We start from the raw sequence: 18,606 nt of genomic DNA on the forward strand, positions 1-18,606 counted from the left end.
ACGTTTCATATCAACTCAAAATATATTGAAATAAATACCTAAAATATCAGAAATTCAGAGAACAAACTTCAAGCGCGCCAAACGATGTGAAACAACCGATGACACTAGGAGAGCAAAAGTTGCCAAACCTTGGATTTCAGCAGGTAGATACAGAGAATAATAAATATTCTGCTTATTATAAATTCGACAATTAGGAAAAATATCTGATTCCAAATATTCAAATTTGCATTTTCAATCGGGAATCACTCAAATAAATATATTTCATTCAATATAACATACATTCATAAAGATATAGTAAAATTGTGGATTCGAAAATATATCACAATCCGAGAACGTAATCTAACCATGTTGGGGACATGTGAAAATTGCGTATACTCCCTATCTCTATGCTTATTACTCTATGCGAAACACTAAAACAATTTAACCAATATCAATACGCCGTAACTATGGGAAATTTACGAATTCTATTGGTTCAATAAAACAAGCAGTGGCGTACCCAAGGGGGGGGGGATAAGGGGGATATATCCCCCCCAGGAGGAATATCCATTATACGTATCAACGTTATATATCAAAATCTCATTATGAGTAAGCAAATTTCTTTGGAAAACTTCTTTAAAAGAAGGAAAATTTGAAATTATTTTTTCTTTATCCCCCCAAGGCTTATGTCTGGGTACGCCACTGAAAACAAGAGTTATATATGGTAAAAACAAGGTAATTTGCCAGCCATCATTACATCCGAATCGCTTTCCTTCATAATAAGAGACATTTACTTTTTCCCAAACTTACGAAACCTTCGGTCCGAAGTATGATAATTAATTGACTATTGGATCCAATCCAAAACCTTCCATGAGGAATCCATTTTTTCATTCGAGAAAGTTACATGAAAATCGGTCGTATGACTCTAAAGATAATCAATGCTTCAATAGAAACATGCAGGTATAAGCGGCAAAATATTTTTTTTGTTCGTGACAAATAATTCAGGTTTATGAGAATATATTTCCTAAAAGACCTGATAGCTACAAACCACGCCCCTCAGGGAGGAGCAACGATTTTTAGTTCACAATTCTGGCACTTGAAACAGATTTGCAACGTCACATAGAATTTTGAGTAACTATGATGTAATATATTTCTAATTGGTATCATTGGAAAGAAGAAGAAATAGGCTATGACCATGTTGTATTAGATTTTCGAATTTAGGTCAACTGAAGCGACAATAAATTATTCAAAATTGTTATTGAAAATCGTACTTTCTACTTCAATAAAACAATTAATTTGCAACTTAAAGTGAAATTATTACCTAACGATCATACAAGGGATAAAGACCTTCCAATATTGTTTTGAATCATCTCGATAGCGTTTACCGTTCCTGAGAAAATCAAGACCGAATTAGTTAAGAAAACGCTTGAATTTGCGCCGCGTGAACGGACTCTTAAACTTCCACCATTTCCAGATTCTATTCCATTCACAACACACTACATAAAACTTTCAGCGAGGTTTAGCTGTCCGATCATCTGAATAAAAATTTCCCGGAATAAATAACAAGACAAAAAAAAAGTTCCAGCTGATCGTTGAAACACTCCTCTGGATTCTTGGGACCACAATGAACTTTACGGTTATTGTTCTCGCTCTCGAAAACATCTCACACGAGAACTCAATAAAAGTTCCTAAAGGAGCGAAGTATCGATTTCTAACGCCCCACTCGTAAAACTTTGTTCTCGAGTACTCGCAAAGCGTTGTAAATTTCGAAATTATTATTCAAGCTTCTTGACAGAGTTCGCATTTCCTAGGCAACGCGAATTGTTCTTTGTCGGCTATTAATTACGTCACGAATATAAAGTTAATTGTCACCAAAACAAGTTATAAAATTACAAGCATAGTGGAGGCGTAAACTCGTGTAGAAGGAGTGCTTATTATTATTCTTTTATGGATGAGATGTTTTGACACAGTAGTTGGCTCATCTGCATTTGAGCAGTAGAGTGCACATAACATAATGGTCTCGACTCTTGGGTATGATGTGATGTCAACAAAGTATGAATGGAAGTTTGGATTTTTCGTTTGAACATTTTAAATTAGTTTTTGATCTTTTTCATCTGTAATAGTATATTTTTAGAATACAGTGTGATTCACCGGGATGGCCTATTAGACGTTTATGTAAAGGGTGTTTTTTTTTGAGCTATAGAACTTTAAATTGCAATAAAACAACGATGGATTATTCGATTGACATGAATTTTATAAATCCGCAAGATAATCTTGTGGCATTACATTTCAAATATGATTTCTGGTATATGACCGCCACGGCTAACTCGGATGTAGTCCAATCTGGACGTCCAATTTTCGATGACTTTTTCTAACATTTGTGGCCGTATATCGGCAATAACACGGCGAATGTTGTCTTCCAAATGGTCAAGGGTTTGTGGCTTATCCGCATAGACCAATGACTTTACATAGCCCCACAGGAAGTAGTCTAGCGGTGTTAAATCACAAGATCTTGGAGGCAAATTCACAGGTCCAAAACGTGAAATTAGGCGGTCACCAAACGTGTCTTTCAATAAATCGATGGTGGCACGAGTTGTGTGACATGTTGCGCCGTCTTGATGGAACCACAGCTCCTGGACATCATGGTTGTTCAATTCAGGAATGAAAAAGTTAGTAATCATGGCTCTATACTGATCACCATTGACTGTAACGTTCTGGTCATCATCGTTTTTGAAGAAGTACGGACCAATGATTCCATCAGCCCATAAAGCGCTCCAAACAGTCAGTTTTTCTGGATGTAACGGTGTTTCGACATACACTTGAGGATTGGCTTCACTCCAAATGCGGCAGTTTTGTTTGTTGACGTAGCCATTCAACCAGAAGTGCGCTTCATCGCTAAACAAAATAAAAGGGATGTAGTGCGCGAAACGTATTCCGCACAGAACCATTATTTTCGAAATAAAATTGCACCATTTGCAAGCGTTGTTCAGGCGTGAGTCTATTCATGATGAATTTCCAAACCAAACTGAGAATAAATCACTTGACAGCTGTTAAATCGGTCGCCATCTTGAACAGTAATGCCAACTTAAAGTTATATACCTCGAAAAAAAACACCCGTTAAAACTAATCATAATTTTCAGTTGACAATTCGCAAATTGGGGTTTGAGGCAATGATATTAATCCCTAAAATATTTTCAGATCTCAAAAAATTCCGGTTATACCAGAAACAGACTACTCCTTCCTTATTTCGAATGTCATGCTAGAAAAACATGAGTTTCATGATAATAATTCAATTCACATCAGAGAGAATTCAGTTCAATTTCTCAAACCGAAAAGGAAGAAACATATGCTTCGATCTAATTCAATTTAATCTCTTTAGGGAAATCATAAATCTAATTTCACGTCCAACTATAACTGAAGGAAGCCTTTTGTGGTCATTGTATTGCAAGGACTCAAAGAGGACTAATAGCAATACACCAAACATGCAACTACTTACGTCCTCATTAAAATTCTTAAAATGTTTCCATAAATATGTGATTTGAGAGAACGATCAAATGGACAAGTGTCCACCTCTACATTCAATATGACTGTATCACATTTAAAAATGAGTCATTCGATCATATATAATTACTTGGAATTGAAATCAACGCGTTTTATTTATTGTTATGTAGCAAACTTGTTCGGTTTTGCATGTGGGTATTCTTAGAAGGATTTCAGATGAGATTTTTAAGCACTCGTTTCCTTTACCAATCGATCTATTATTTCGTCAACAATGTCTGTAATTTTCGAATTTTGATCCCAGAATGGTCTCAAATGGTAAAGTGCGACTCTGATGTGGAATCCGTTCTCAAATTCAATCCTGTTCTTTACTTTTTGACATTTGGCAAGTAAAAACTACGCCATTACTAAAATTGGAACAACAATGTACTAAAATTGTTAAAATTCCCTACAAAAATGATAAAAATTTTGCAATAACATTTCGCAAAACTAAAGCACTTTTGGATATTCGTGGATTACCTCCTCGGTAGGTAATAGTGAAACTGGTGGAGAAATTTGAGCTTTTGGGGCATATTTGTGATGTGAAGAATCGAAACCGTGTGAGTCACTCAAGTACACAACAGTTTTTCAAATGTGGTGGCGTGATTGGGCCTTGATTATTCGAAAGGGAGGCTGGTGCAATCGTTACGTTGAATGAATTGCTCTACAGATTTATAATTAATGCTATTTTATGGCCGGAATTGGACGGTATTGCTGTGGACGACATTTTTATTCGACAACACTGCCCTACGTCCCACACATACAAAGAAACAATCGCAATTTTGCAAGAAAAGTTTCCTGGCCTTTTATTTCTCGAAGAGTTGATCACAATTGGCCACCGGGACTTTGTGATTAAACACCTTTAGACTTTTTTTCAGGCCGCTTGTAATAAGCTTTACAATGAAATAAACATCCATTGATTCTTCTTAAAAGATACTCGTTTTTTATTTATATTAAACTGAAATCTCTTATTGTAAAACCCTATATAATAACCATTTCGAGCTCCGTTCAAAATTTTGCGTTGATTTCTCAACCAGAACCATAAAATTCAAGAATAATATGAAAAATGAACAAAAATCTAATATTTCACCGCTCAAAAACTGCTGACTTCAAGTTAATGCTTTTTTATGAAATTTTGTCGATACTTTCAGACTGAAGTCTGTTGAAATATGTAGAGCAGCGAATGGATATCTTGCAAAGGAAATGATTGCAAATAATGAAGCATTTCAACTATTCATTATATATAATTTCCTCTCGAAAAATCTAGACAAGGACGCTGATATCCAAGTCATATTAATCCGCCCGCAAAAAAAAATGGGTAAAAAGTAGCACCAGAAATAATCTCCTGCATCGACTAAAAATCACTTACAACATCGCTTTCACGGTTTTGTACTTCGGCAAAGTTCAATGCGATTGATCTTTGCGAAGGTTGCCACATTAATGGCCCCAAATGTATATTGTGTTCCATCCAGTTTCACAATGGCATAATTTGATGGCCGAATCGTGAAAACTCTGATGCCAGATTATAAGACGCTTCGCGTTCTGAGATCCAATTGATAGATATTTAATAAAGACATTTTTTATGTTTTTTTTTCATTGTTCGTGACGCTCATGGCGCTGTGGGAATATATAGATCGTGTATCTGAGATGGAATGACCTGAGGAGTGTCTAGAAGTTAAGCCAAAGTACTGTCTGACATTTGAGATTTATTTGTGCACTTCAACGAAGTTCAATTGGTGTCTTGATTTATTGTTTACTAGAGTTTAGAAATATTTCGAGGATGTTTTTACAGTTTCCGTTTTAAGCAATATAGGTTTTCCAATAAGAAGTTTCATTTTCAATAGCCCGTTATCTACCACTTTGGAAGCTGTAATCTTTTGACTTGAAAATTTTGCAGTCACAATTCGCCAAACTAAAGCATTTTGATTCGTCGTGAAGCACATTCTCAGCTGGCAATTGTGAAGCTGGTGGAAAAATTCGAGTTGTTGGAAGAAGTTAGTGATGTGAAGAATCTGAACAGTGTGCGACGCTCAAGAACAACTGAGAATATTGATGCTGTAGTCCGTAGTGTCTACGAAATCCCAGGTTTGTCGATCTTGGGACGATATTACACCGTATTTTGTGTGAATACTTAGGACTTAAGGCTTTAAAAGTATAGTTAACACAAGAACTCAAGCAATTGAGTAAATAATAATAAACATTATTATTATTATTATAATTATAATTGCATTACCAGCAACGTCTTATTTTCGCTGATTGGGTTCTGGAAATGCATCAAAATGATAAGGATTTCTACCGGAAAATCATCTTCATTGATGAGGCCCATTTTCAACGGCCACGTTAATAAGCAGAATTGTCGAATTTGCAGCTCGAAAGATGGAAGAATCATTATGAAAAGCCCATCTATTTTCAACCTTTCATTGTTTGGTGGAGTTTTGGGACTGGTGATGTAATTGGACAAAAAAAAATCGTAGAAGAGGTTGGTGCAACTGTTACGGTGAATATATTGCGCAACCGAGCTATGATTGAATGATTTTCATGGCCGAAATTGAAAGATGTTGATGTTGATAGTGTTTATTTTCAACAGGACAACGGTACGTGCCACACAAGCAACATTTGTGAAAGATAAGGTCTGTACCAATGCTCTACGATGGATTCAAAACCTCAAGATGGAATTCGTGAAGTTATCGAGAATATATTGCTGCAAAATGTGCGAATTGGTCATAGAAAATTTGGCTGATATCGTTTTCCATCGTTAATAGCAAACCTTCCTATTTACAACGAAATAAACATCAATATCAACATTAAGCCTCTTATTGGAAAACCTGTAGCTACCTACAGATGGCAAAATGTAGTTGGAACAACCTGTATTCGATAGTTGAAGACAATAACCAGACGCCGGAAATGCAGGTAATATAAGCAACCGTCTGCTATACCGTTACAGGTTGGGCCACTTCAGAAAAGACGAAATTTGATGCAAAATGTGGCATGGTATTGATATCAAGAAGGCAAACAGAGACATCTCAAGGAACAAAGCAATTTCAACACTACTGTTCAGTGTTTCTAAATATCTCATTGGATGACGAAAAAACTAGCAAATTCTGTGCATTTATGTAAGCCACGAGATGATCATCATCTCATGAACTCATATTTAGAAGGCGTAATTTTAATTTGATATTGTTCGAAGATTAATATTTGCTTTGTGATTTTGTAATTTTTTACAATTAGTCTAATGAATTTATTCTGTTCTTATTTTGGCTTCCAAGTCTACCAAAAATGGAGGTAGCTTTGTCATCACTTTTGGGATGATTTTAGGACTTTCTGCTCACAAAATGCATTTCAGACTTTTCTAAATAACTTTGGTTTTGTGACTGTCTGTCGGTCTATGTGTCGCAATCCTTGTAACGCTTGATTTCTTCAATTCTTTTCCGATGCCGATGGAATTTCGTATAGATATTTTTTTCATATGATGAGTAAGCGTTGTCATGCGCAAATGTAGAATTCTCGGAATTTTCTACTCGATAAGGATTTTCGGATTAGATCATGAATGATTCGTTCGACTTTGTTCATATTTTCAATAGACTTTAGGGATAATTCAAGGAAACGAAATTTTGACCCCTACTTTAGATTTTCACAGTTACCTAACATTTTGAAAGGTAGGTCCTACAGTAAGAAGAAGAATACATTTTGGAATCCTAGAATCGGATAAACAAAAATCTGTCCACCGTCGGTCATGTCTTTTCAAAAACTTTGCATCAAAGTTGGTACAAAAATCAACTGCATCAATTCTTCTAATTCAATAAACGATATGTAGGTACGATTAATTAATTGTTAAAGCAAAAAATTTAGGAAAAGAATTCATTTTTCGAAAACTCAACAATACATAATCATGAAATCGAACATATATTACTACGATGATACTGAATACAATATTTTTGGAGATATGAATATAATCAAAATCATCATAATATAACATAGTCACCTCCGAAGAACATAGATGAGGTGTTTGCGGTGAACGTTTGGACATAGAACCTGGGTTCGAATCCACCGATATGTTTGCATTTTATTTACTGGTTTTTAATGATTGGAGATATCCAACAAGGATATAATAAACCTAAGTAAATGTTGTACAGTTCTCCTTAAAATTAATGATAGTATCAAAGAATTATACTAGAATTTTTCCAAAACCAGTCCAATGAAACCTCTTTACCTCGAATTCCGAGTTCAAAGCACCTAATTAAACTTTATCGCCAGATCTGTCAACCTCTTCACCTAAAACTAACATTTCCCAATACCGCAACAAGAAACAGATGACATTCAAGTCCGGCACCAGCGAAACGTCACCTGCGACCAACAAATGGCCAAAACAAGGATCCAAGTGACATGACCCCATGTATCATCCTAACAGGTCTCTATGGGAACCTCTTCGAAAAGCATGAAAACGCGAACAATGCGTGTAGTTCCCGCATATCATAACCAACTACATTGTCGGCACGAATTTTCAGGTTATTGACCGTCAAATGCTCAACCTGAAGGAAGCCGTATCCGTAACTTCCTAGAAAAGTGAATCCTGCCAAAGTAAACACCCTGTCTGACGTTCTCCGTGATAAAAGATAAGCACCAAATTATGTAGCAAATTTGTGAAAAATTGTATCGGACGTTAGAGTTTAATTTAAGTAGTATCTGTGTACCTGTGACGTTTTGCTAGGCAGCTCGATGGTCCAAATAATCCTTATAGGGCAAATCCAGCTCTGAACCCGGAGATATCAACAGTGGATCAAGCGAGAAACCACACTCAAACTGAACACTCTAAAACCACACTCGTCTGAACAGTCTCAGAAGCGTTATTCACACGGTTTCAGTTTTCCTGAACACGCAGAAAAATGCAGATTTACCATCCCTCGTATTGTGTATACCGGCCGATTTAACAGACTTCACTTGTCTTACGTTCGGTTCTTGTTTGTCGTCTTGGAGATTGTAAGTTTCTGGCCGATCAAGGTGTGCTGGGAGGGCGCAGGCGCTGAGACAGTTATCCGACTTGAGACAGGTTCACGAAGCGGAGTCGAGTAAGGGACTTCGTGACATATCGGAGGTTTGAACATTCGCGTAGCGGCTGATTGAGAGAAAGGACGAAAAGGGTGATTTATTGAACTGGTCGCCAATATGGGGAATTGCTTGGACTTGGCTGAAGATGTAAAATCGGTCTGGACGTTGAGGCTCTGGCATCAAGGGGTTTGGTGTAGAAAGACTTTTTACGAAATCTTTTATTTGCCTCTATTAGGATTTCCAATTAGAGGTTTCATTTGGATATTGAAAAAAAACGAGTATACAGGGTGTTTCACCGCGATTGCTTATTAGACGTTTATGGAATAATATTCTTCAAAAATTATCAGAATTGCACGCGATAAATCACCACTAGGTCGCAGAAGTTTAGGACGCCCTCGAAAGCGATGGAGCGACAATTTGTCAGTGTAGGCAGAGATTCGACGGAAAGAAACAGGCGAATCGCCTAAAAAAGAAGAATGAAGAAGAAGAAAAATGATCTGGTTCTTCATGGGGTGCATGGGATGTCAGCACTTTTCGTAAGGCTGCTTTGGCGTTGGTTTTTCTGCTGCTAAATACTGTTGTTCTGTTTGGTTTAAAAGTGCTCATGTTCATAAAATTGATGGACAGCTTAACGTTTCTATGAGAATTATCAGTGGAACTATTAGATCAACACCTTTACATTGGTTACCAATGCTGTCCCATATAATTCTGCCTCATATTCGTAGACAGTTGTTAGTCGATTAATCTTGGGAAAATGTTCATTTCTGCTGAACTCATTTCGAATTGTATCTTACCTCCCAGATACTAGAACTGCCAGATTTAAGTCACGCAAACCTTTATGGATTAATATTTTCCTTCAATCTAATGAAAGTGACAAGGAAATTTGGCGATTGGAATGGAGTTCTTGTAGTGTCTTCAACAAAAGTTTAATCGTTGATCCTTCAGAGGGAGTTCTGGGTTTTAATCTTCCTAGGAAAATTTGGTGAATTTTAAATCGACCTAGGACTTGTCATGCTCTTCAAATGACATTGAATCATTGATCACTTGGTGAATACTTGTCCAATTTATAAATTTCATGGTGGTTTCAAGCTATCTATTCAGTTTCAGATTCTCCTTAGAATGGGTCGCTAACTTCAAATCATTTTAATAAAAACTAACATTTATTACTCCTTTCTGCTTCATTTCTTTTTTGGTTTCAGATTTCATTATGAATTCGTCAACCGTTGGTGAAGAGACTGGATGGACAAGATTTTGTTTGGAAGCCCTTCAATATTCAATATAAATATGTTTGCTTACTCTGTAAACAAATACACAAACCAATCACTGCACCTATACGGGGAGACAGAGTTTTTGCTGAGGTTTTTATCTGTACTTTCGTATCATATGTTGAAATGTATGATGCTCCGTTTGCTTGTCCTCTGCTAATACTGAGATTACATCTACACGTGCTCTGTTGTTTGAAGTTGATAATTTTTTGTATTGCTCTATCTCAAAAGAATATATATGAGGAAAACAAAGCATAATGTTGTGCTGAAAATTTGGATGTTGGGATTTGAAACAATGATCTTTCTCCCTGAAATATTTTCAAATCTCTAGGAAAAGATATATGGTTGCAATAGAAATCATATGAATCCACTGTGCCAGGACTTCCGATATCAATTTTTAAATCGGAAGGGGAATAAGAGAAACAGCTGAGCCTTACACAGAAAAACAGACCAATTTTTCCACCTGTTATAGGCAGATGTCCCTTGGTAGAAACCCGTGAAGAGCTCCTACATATAGTCATCCGATTCTTTGAAAGCTTGAAAATTTTCATATACACCATATTTTATTTTATTCATTAAAATAAAAATACTCTGCCAATAGATGTGGCACTAGGCTCCTCCGAAGTTCTTGAAAAGTCAGCGTCTTAGTAGATTATTTCTGTCTCTTAATTCATGCATGCGCAAGGCACACTGTTATTAGAAAATGCTGAAATTCCTATGAAATTTTATTCTGAATATTTTAGGGATGTTCATCAGCAAGGCCATTCATCTGGAATTTTTATGGGCTTACTTGCCATTCATGATCTACAGCCCAAACTGAATGACTTCACCAAATTTAATTCAAATCGAAAGATAATTGAAGAAGTTTAGGATGTGCGGACCGACAGACATACACAAAACCAAAGTTGTTCAGGATGCATTTTGCTAGCGCAGAACCTGAAATCGGAGACCAAAATGTTTTTCATAAATAAAATGTTCACAATTCTTCATCTACATTCGCTTGACTTGAAAGCAACAAGTTATTCCAAACCTCGAAACAAGAAAAAAATTTCCAACTACCCAGATAAGCAAAAAAAAACATTCACTTCTCAAGATGACCCTGTAGATGAGTCCCTTGCATTGTAGAATTTTGACCAATTTTATCGTAAGTTTTATATTCTTCTGTGTGAACATTCGTAATTTATTGACGTTTTTATGATTGAGCCGACTCTGTTTTATGCTGACGTTCTATCAAACATTGTGTACCATGTAATAATCTTTGATGGCCAATCAAAACATTAAACATACAATTTAATCTTATCTGTCGAAATAGATACAAAAGAAAGTGTGTCACTTTTAGTCTCTGGTAACATAAACCGGCCATCAAATTTTAACACCACAATAAGGCCATCAAAAATCAATTAGGCTGATTGACAATGGTGGACGGCAAGTTTTATTTCTTCATAAAACACCAGAGGTTGTATATAATTGGCTCCATCATTGTGATTTCGATCCTTTAGCAGCTAAAAGCTGTTGGTGAATGGAAGTCGATAACTTCTTTATTGGAAATTATAAATGACGATCTGGTGAGAAGATGAAGGATAATCTTCAGTAGAAACATCATTCAACTTTCACTGGCAAATCTCTCTCGCTCCTAAAAACCCAATAAAAGTCTAAATTCCCTGAGGATCTACCGGAAAATATACAGGGTGTATCACGTATATTGAAAAAGTAGGAAGATATTGGAAATGATCAAAGATATTTGGAAACTAGAAACTACCATCTAATATAACTCAACATTTGGATTATTAATGATGAGTTTTTAGAATCATTCCAAAATAAAATAGAGAGAAGGCTTGGTTTCAGAAGTTTTTGAGCGCTTGTTCCTTCATAGAGGGTTTTCCAATAAGAGATTTTGATATTGAAAATGTTTATTTCATTGTAAAGAGAAAGTCACATAGGCCATTGACGATGGAAAACGATATCAGCCAAAAGGCCGTCACGGCTACGGTTGCAACACCATATCCTTATCATGAAATTCTCCATGCTGCAAAATTTTCACCATTCTTGTAATGAATTTCAACAATTTCAATGCGTTTTTGAAGCGTGTATCGTTCAATTTTTATTAGTGGCGTAGTTTTCACTTGTTTTAGGCCAAAAGTCATTGGAAGTGACGCAAGCCATTTCAAAACGCCAAAAAATCATGGAAATGATTCAGAAACAAGGAAATTGGGTGCCGTACGAGTTGAAGCCGAGAGATGTTGAACGGCATTTTTTGCTTATGAACAGCTGCTTGCAAGGCGAAGACGGAAAGGATTGCTACATCGCATTGTGACTGGAGACGAACAATGGGTTCATTATTATAATCCCAAGCGCAGAAAATCATGGGGATATCCCGGCCATGCTTCCACGTCGACGGCCAAAACGAATATTCAGGTTGCAAGGTCATGCTCAGTATTTGGTGGGACCAGCTCGGCGAAGTATATTATGAGTTGTTAAAACCGACTGAAACAATCACAGGCGATCGTTATCGAACACAATTAATGCGATTGAGCCGATCATTAAAAGACAAATAGCCGCAATATAACGAGAGACATGATAAAGTGATTTTACAGCATGAGAATGCTCGACTTTGAAACGTTGAAATGGGAAGAGCTACACCACCCGCCGTATTCTCCAGACGTTGCTCCCTCGGACTATCATTTGTTTCGATCAATGGCACACGGCCTGACTGGCCAGCAATTCCGGTCTAATGAAGAAGTAAAAATTTGGATCGATTCGTGGATCGCTTCAAAAGATGACCAGTTTTTTCAACGCGGGATTCGTACGCTGCCCGAAAGATGGAAGAAAGTAGTGGCCAGCGATGAACAAAACTTTGAATCATAAATGTATAACCAGTTTTCTACAATAAAACATCGAATTTCGGAAAAAAAAAACGGCGGAAGCAAAGTTCTATCCCTATGTATCCCTTGATTTAGTTTTTGAAAATTACAGTCATCTTGACAAAATGTGAAATCTTTTCGGGGAACAATAACTTAACAGTTTGGAAACATTATTTAAGTTACACAATCTTAAAAAAAATTTTTTCAACTCTTAGAATTACCCAACATATCCAAAAAATATCCCACTGGGATTAAAAACTCAAAACTCCGACACCAATACATCCGGGTTCAAGCCCCGCGGCGTCATGTTTACCACTATATTTTTTTGAACGAGTTGAAATTCGCCAGATATGAGGACCCGACGAACCGTTATGTAAGAGTGTTGATCGAACAAAACCAATGATTCTAGACGTGTTTATTCCGGCATTCCCAATACATGCGGTATGTTTGCCTTTGAAGGCAATAAAGTGCCGTTTCGCGTTTTCAAACATTGCCTGCGAATTACGGTTCGGCGAGTATAAACAATAGGATATGAAGGTTATATTTGCGGAAGCCACCAATACAGCTAACTCGACTTTTTCGATAGAAATACGAACGAAATCAATTGTGTCCAACATCTCTCAAATGATGTGTTGCGTATGAGGTGTCTGAGGTAAATACACCTCTGATAATTTTGAAAGATCTTACAAAAATGATGTCGAAATGATGACAAACCATTTTCTCTATTTTCAAAACCAGTGATTGATTTTATTTAATTTTAATCTTATAATTACACCGTTCTACAGCGGAGGCCAATAACAGAATTGGAGAATAAAAAGATTCAGCGCCTCATTACTCCCACCGTCTTGCAATGTAAGAGACATCGTCTTGCTCTCAAAAAGAAGCGTTGTTTGGATCGTAAAGAAGCAGTAAACAACTACAAAAAACTGCTTGCTCAAAGACAGAAGGAATACAAAAAAGCAAAGGAGATCAAACGTAAGAGATCAGCAAGTCTGCGAGAAAGTAGGAGCAGTGTAAACAGTTCTTAATTTAGCTAAAAATAAATATACAAGAAATGAAACCAAAAAATTATACACCGAAAATAAAGAATATTATTCAACCAAAAATGAATTAAATGGAGCCAGGCATGAGCGAAAAAACTCATTGAAAAAAAAGCTCATACCAAACTATCCACAGTGAAGTCGTGATCCCAGAACAGAAAGCTAAGGTATCTATACTGAACTTTTCATTGAGAACGTGGCTATCTGTGGAAACTCTACTATTGGTCTCTCACGGCTCAAGGATACTTGACACTTAAAAATGTTAAGAGAAAGCAAGTTTTTGTCACACCAACAAGTAAGCCAATCTATGTTACTCTGGAGATCCCAGCAATCCTCAACACACAGAATTTATGAACACTATGAATAGCAGAGGACCTAATATACATCCCTGGGGAATACCAGAGGACGCCACGAATTCAGCCGTTCTGTAACCTGAATATCGAACCCTAAGTCGCCTATTCGTGAGCTAAGACTAAAAAAAAAGTTTGAAACTCACAATCCAAAGGATGTCCTCCTTTGGATTGACAGTTTTCTAAGAAGGATACCATGGTCCAGTCGATAAAATGCTTTAGAGAAACTCATAAATACGAGACAACTCTGTATTAATAGATATTCTAACAAATATGAACTATATGAAATCATCAAAAGTTAATTCGAGTTTAAAGAGTTCGATAAATCTGAAATTTATAAGGTTGAATCTGCACTAGAAGCAGTAGTATTTGTGTAGATTACTCTGTGGTTCAAATTGGTCAAAGTTAAAGAGCAATTAAAGAATGTTCTCTGATACTCACATCACCTTCACCTCCTGTTCTCTTCGCAAGAGTTCATCTCTCCCGAGCACCCTCAAGATGGTGACCCTCTCCAAATCGGTGAGATTGGAGGCTTCTTTGATGGCTTCTGCCAGCACCATGTGGGAGCAAGATGGGTTGTCACAGCGACATGACATCTCACTCGACGTATCACAGCATAGAGCATGCGGAGTAGAAAATTCTGAAGCAAAAATATTATATTGAGTATCAAGAACGATGAGCTAATTTTACTAACAGAAGACTTACTTAACCGAGGACAATTATTGTCTGAGATTGGAAGTTAGTAATGTTCGTGATGCTTCTAGCCTACTTCTTGACTACCGAAAAGTCAAAATCAAATGATGTTCATGAGATATTACCCTAAATAATTGTAGTAACTATATGTTTTTATTTAATGTTTCTAGTCAGCATTTAAAAGTTGGTATCCTGACTTTAAATGTAGCTCTAATGAAGAAGCAATTGCCGAGGTTGATGCCTAGCAAAGAGGAATCATTCTACAAAAAAGTTATTGAAAAATTAGAGAAACTTTGAAGTATATATAAGAATGCTGTCGGATTTTTGAAAGAATGTATTTCTACTTCTTTGGTCCAGAATTAATTATGTTTTTTGTTATATACGATAATCTATGATGTGTTCAATAATTACTATCGTCTGTCAATATCTTGCTGACTGAGAAAATATCACAACTTATGTGAGAAAAACTGTACAAACGTATTTGATAATAAACTGGTATAAATGGCCTATATTTTATCCCATCCGTTTTCAATTTGGTACAAGAATATTTCAAGTATCTTCCGATAGAAGAGTGGAAAAGAAAAGCAGTTGAGATATCCATTATCAGACCAATTCATTCCGATCACAATCGGAGTCCAGTCCAACCATTATATCGTGAATCTAAGGGCTTTCTTCTTGCTAAGGAAACAATTTATTTCACGAGTGTTAGGAAGAGCCATTAAACTTCATATAGGTATATGGATCCCGCTCTCTTGTCACGATCTTATCGCTCTACTTCTGCCAGAAATCGAAGGATTTCAACATTCTCCAGCCAATGAAACAGACTAGCAGGAGTTTGCTACTTAATAGAAGGATGGTTAGACTTTAAGAATTAATTAAGGCCTCTTTTTAGTTTTGATATATGTAGTGACACTTTTTGAAACTACTTGACGTTTTGTAACATTTTATTTTACTACTTTCGAAAAGTAATAGTAATTTACGTAACAAGTCCGGAAAATAGGTTTTTTTTGGACGAATAGACAAAATTCCAGGACGAGCGTAAGCGAGTCCTGGAAGTCTGTGAGTCCAAAAAAACCATTTTCGGGCGTGTTGCGTACAATATTTTTTCGGCAACCATGTAAAATAACACTATCGCTGCTGCTTTCCATATTTTATTGTGATTGCGATCAAAAAACATGCAAATTTTTGACAACTAATTTCATATGAACTGTCAGCCGTTATCTCGGTTGTTATGGATTCTATGATTCTTTTCCGGCCTAGTCCGGAAAGTACGTACTTCCCGGACTAGGCCGGGAAATGCTACTTTCTCAGAGAAAAAGCGTCCAGGAAGTGAGCACTTCCCGGACGCTTGCAGAAAAAATATTTAGCAACGAAGTAACGGTTTTATATCTCTTTTTTTTATCTCTGAATAGATAAAATCATAGACATCCCAGAGGGACGCTCGTAGGGACATTTTTAGGACTTAATTTTAATTTGGATTCAAATGGTCGCATCCTAATCAAAATTAGAAAACAAATATTTTTGGCTCTTGTTGCAAAAATAACTTAATATTTATAGTTAATTGTCAGCTTCGAATTATATGATTTTATTTTCAATTACATATGTGTTGTTCAACTCCTACTTTCATCTTTCAAAGTAACGGAATTTTCAAACGTGAAATTTCCATTGATTCAAAATATTCTCCGAATTTAATAAGTTTCAATTAGATACCTATTGAAGTTTGCGAGATAATTGATTTTGAAACATGAATACAGGAATCGCATTTAAAAAACTCATAGAATTCTAAAATAAAATAAAAAACAACTGGAACAATAGCTAATATTTTCAATGCTAACGACCTCTACTTCAAAACCTGCCGGATGATATTTATTTTCGGAAATTCCGTGGGACAGTAGTAATTATAAACCATTGTCTGGAATTTGCAGCTTAATTTTATTGTATAGCAATGATTATGGATTATTCATCGAGAGGTTAATTGCGACTTCAATGAAAAAAATTCAAATGATGTTGAACTCGTCTGAAATATTTTGGGCTCATTGGAAACCGAGATGGAAACTATTTCCTAAACAGTAAAAATATTATTAGAGCCATTTCGTTTCTGATTTCGTTATTGTTTGTAGGTGTTGATTTTTCTTTCGTTTTGAAATTCCTGGATAGCGTTCTCGAATTGGAAGAACAATGCAGCCTGATAACTGATTGTTGCATCTAATTTAATCCAAAAAGAATAGTTCACACTTTCTGAGAGAAATTCTGGACTATTATTTGATCGATTTTTGATTTCTACACTATCCAAAACGCAAGCAATGAAACTGTATTTTTATTATTTGTACCGGGGAACTGTGAGCATGTAGATCTTTTGTTCTTTGAAATTTGAAAATCTTGAGTTTTGATGAATTTGAGTCGGCTAAGTTCATGATCTTCTTATAAACGCCCTATACATTTCTGGTCCAAACCGCAAACAGTCTTATAACACAACGTATTTGCAGAATCGAAAAAGAAAATTTTTTTTTCGGAAAAAGCTTTTTCTGCCGAAAAATTTTAAAAATATGAGTCCTCATCGCCACAATTTTTTTCATAAAAATCCCATTAACCCATGAACCGTTGAGTTTTTACCTTAGGTATGGCATATTGCCGAAATTGTCGTCAAAAAGGCTATCTAATGATGCAATAATATACAGGGTGTGCCATTCGAAATAAGGAATTAGTAGTATGTTTCCGTTATAACCGGAAGTTGTAGAGATCTGAAAATATTTCAGGGAGAAAGATCATTGACTCAAACCCCAATATGCAAATTTTCAGCTCAAAATCATGACTAGTTTTCTATAAACGTCCAATAGGCCATGCCGGTGAATCACCCTGTATATGCCCTTGATACAACTATAGTAAAGTTATTCCACAACTACTCACCTAATATCAACAACCGAATAGAATATACCGAGCGTTCCAACAAATATACAATATCAACATAGCGCAAACTTAACAAACAACTAACAATTTCCGAAAAAAAAAAGTCAGCTATCACATCCGTCGGCCGCCCAGACCGTCACAGATCTTCATCAGAGCCTCACCGAAAAACCGTCCCGATTTCCCGCGGAAAACCCACCGCGTGCCGATTTCGAGCGCATCGAAGAACCGGCAAGAACACAGAACACGCAGATCCCGTGCTCAACCCTTCGCAGTCGGCGGCTGTCTGCCAGCCTTTCGCATCCCCTTCTGCTACCCGGCTTGGGGTAGCCATGGAAACCAGCAGCATCGGCTAACAATTAACCCACGCTGACGTCACCGTAGCTATTTGTATCGTTCTGCCGGCCTCAACAGGTGGATGGGGTCTTTCACTTGGCCCAGTTCACGCTGCAACTGGTTGTGCTACCCCCACCTAGACTCGTGCCGCTGTTCCAGATCAGGCAGGTGTTCGTTCTCCTGGTTGACATTGTTCTCCGGGCTTTCTATGTGGGTCCTTGTAACACCCAGAAGGAACTGTTCGAATTTTAATTTTTTTTGGTAAGACATAGATAGTATAGCAAGAACTAAATTATTGAAATTTGGAGAAAAAACGAAGGGTTTACAGTTTTTTTTTTAAAAATCTGTTAATAATGTGTTTGTCCACCGCGATTACCTGTACACTCCCCAACACGTCTTGGCATTGATGCAATAAGATGGTCTATTACTTCTTGAGGGATACTATCCCAAGCTTCATGTTTCAGAGCCGCCAAAGTCCGTGGGGCTGGGGTAAATTTCCAAACCTTCTACTCATAATGACCCAAACATGCTCTGTGGGCGAAAGATCGGGGAATCTGGGCGGCCATGGCAAAATATTCACAAGGGTTGCTTCGAAAAA

General features: G+C 36.7%; 1 protein-coding gene across 3 annotated transcripts in view; it reads right to left on the reverse strand.

Annotated features, from left to right (window-relative positions):
• The window catches only part of LOC123675244, a 98,814-nt gene extending 84,128 nt beyond the window's left edge, over positions 1–14,686 (reverse strand). Inside the window, exon 1 of one of the 3 annotated variants that reach the window (XM_045610588.1) lies at positions 14,517–14,686. In XM_045610588.1, the coding sequence (XP_045466544.1) occupies positions 14,517–14,671 (155 nt within the window). In that variant the 5' untranslated portion in view covers positions 14,672–14,686. Of the gene's footprint in view, positions 1–8,204; positions 8,476–14,516 lie in introns of those variants that run through there. The other 2 variants (XM_045610589.1, XM_045610590.1) reach the window with 2 other exon arrangements.
• Positions 14,687–18,606: the final 3,920 nt, after the last annotated feature.

The sequence above is a fragment of the Harmonia axyridis genome, chromosome 3 (genome assembly GCF_914767665.1).
Source record: "Harmonia axyridis chromosome 3, icHarAxyr1.1, whole genome shotgun sequence".
NCBI lineage: Eukaryota > Metazoa > Arthropoda > Insecta > Coleoptera > Coccinellidae > Harmonia > Harmonia axyridis.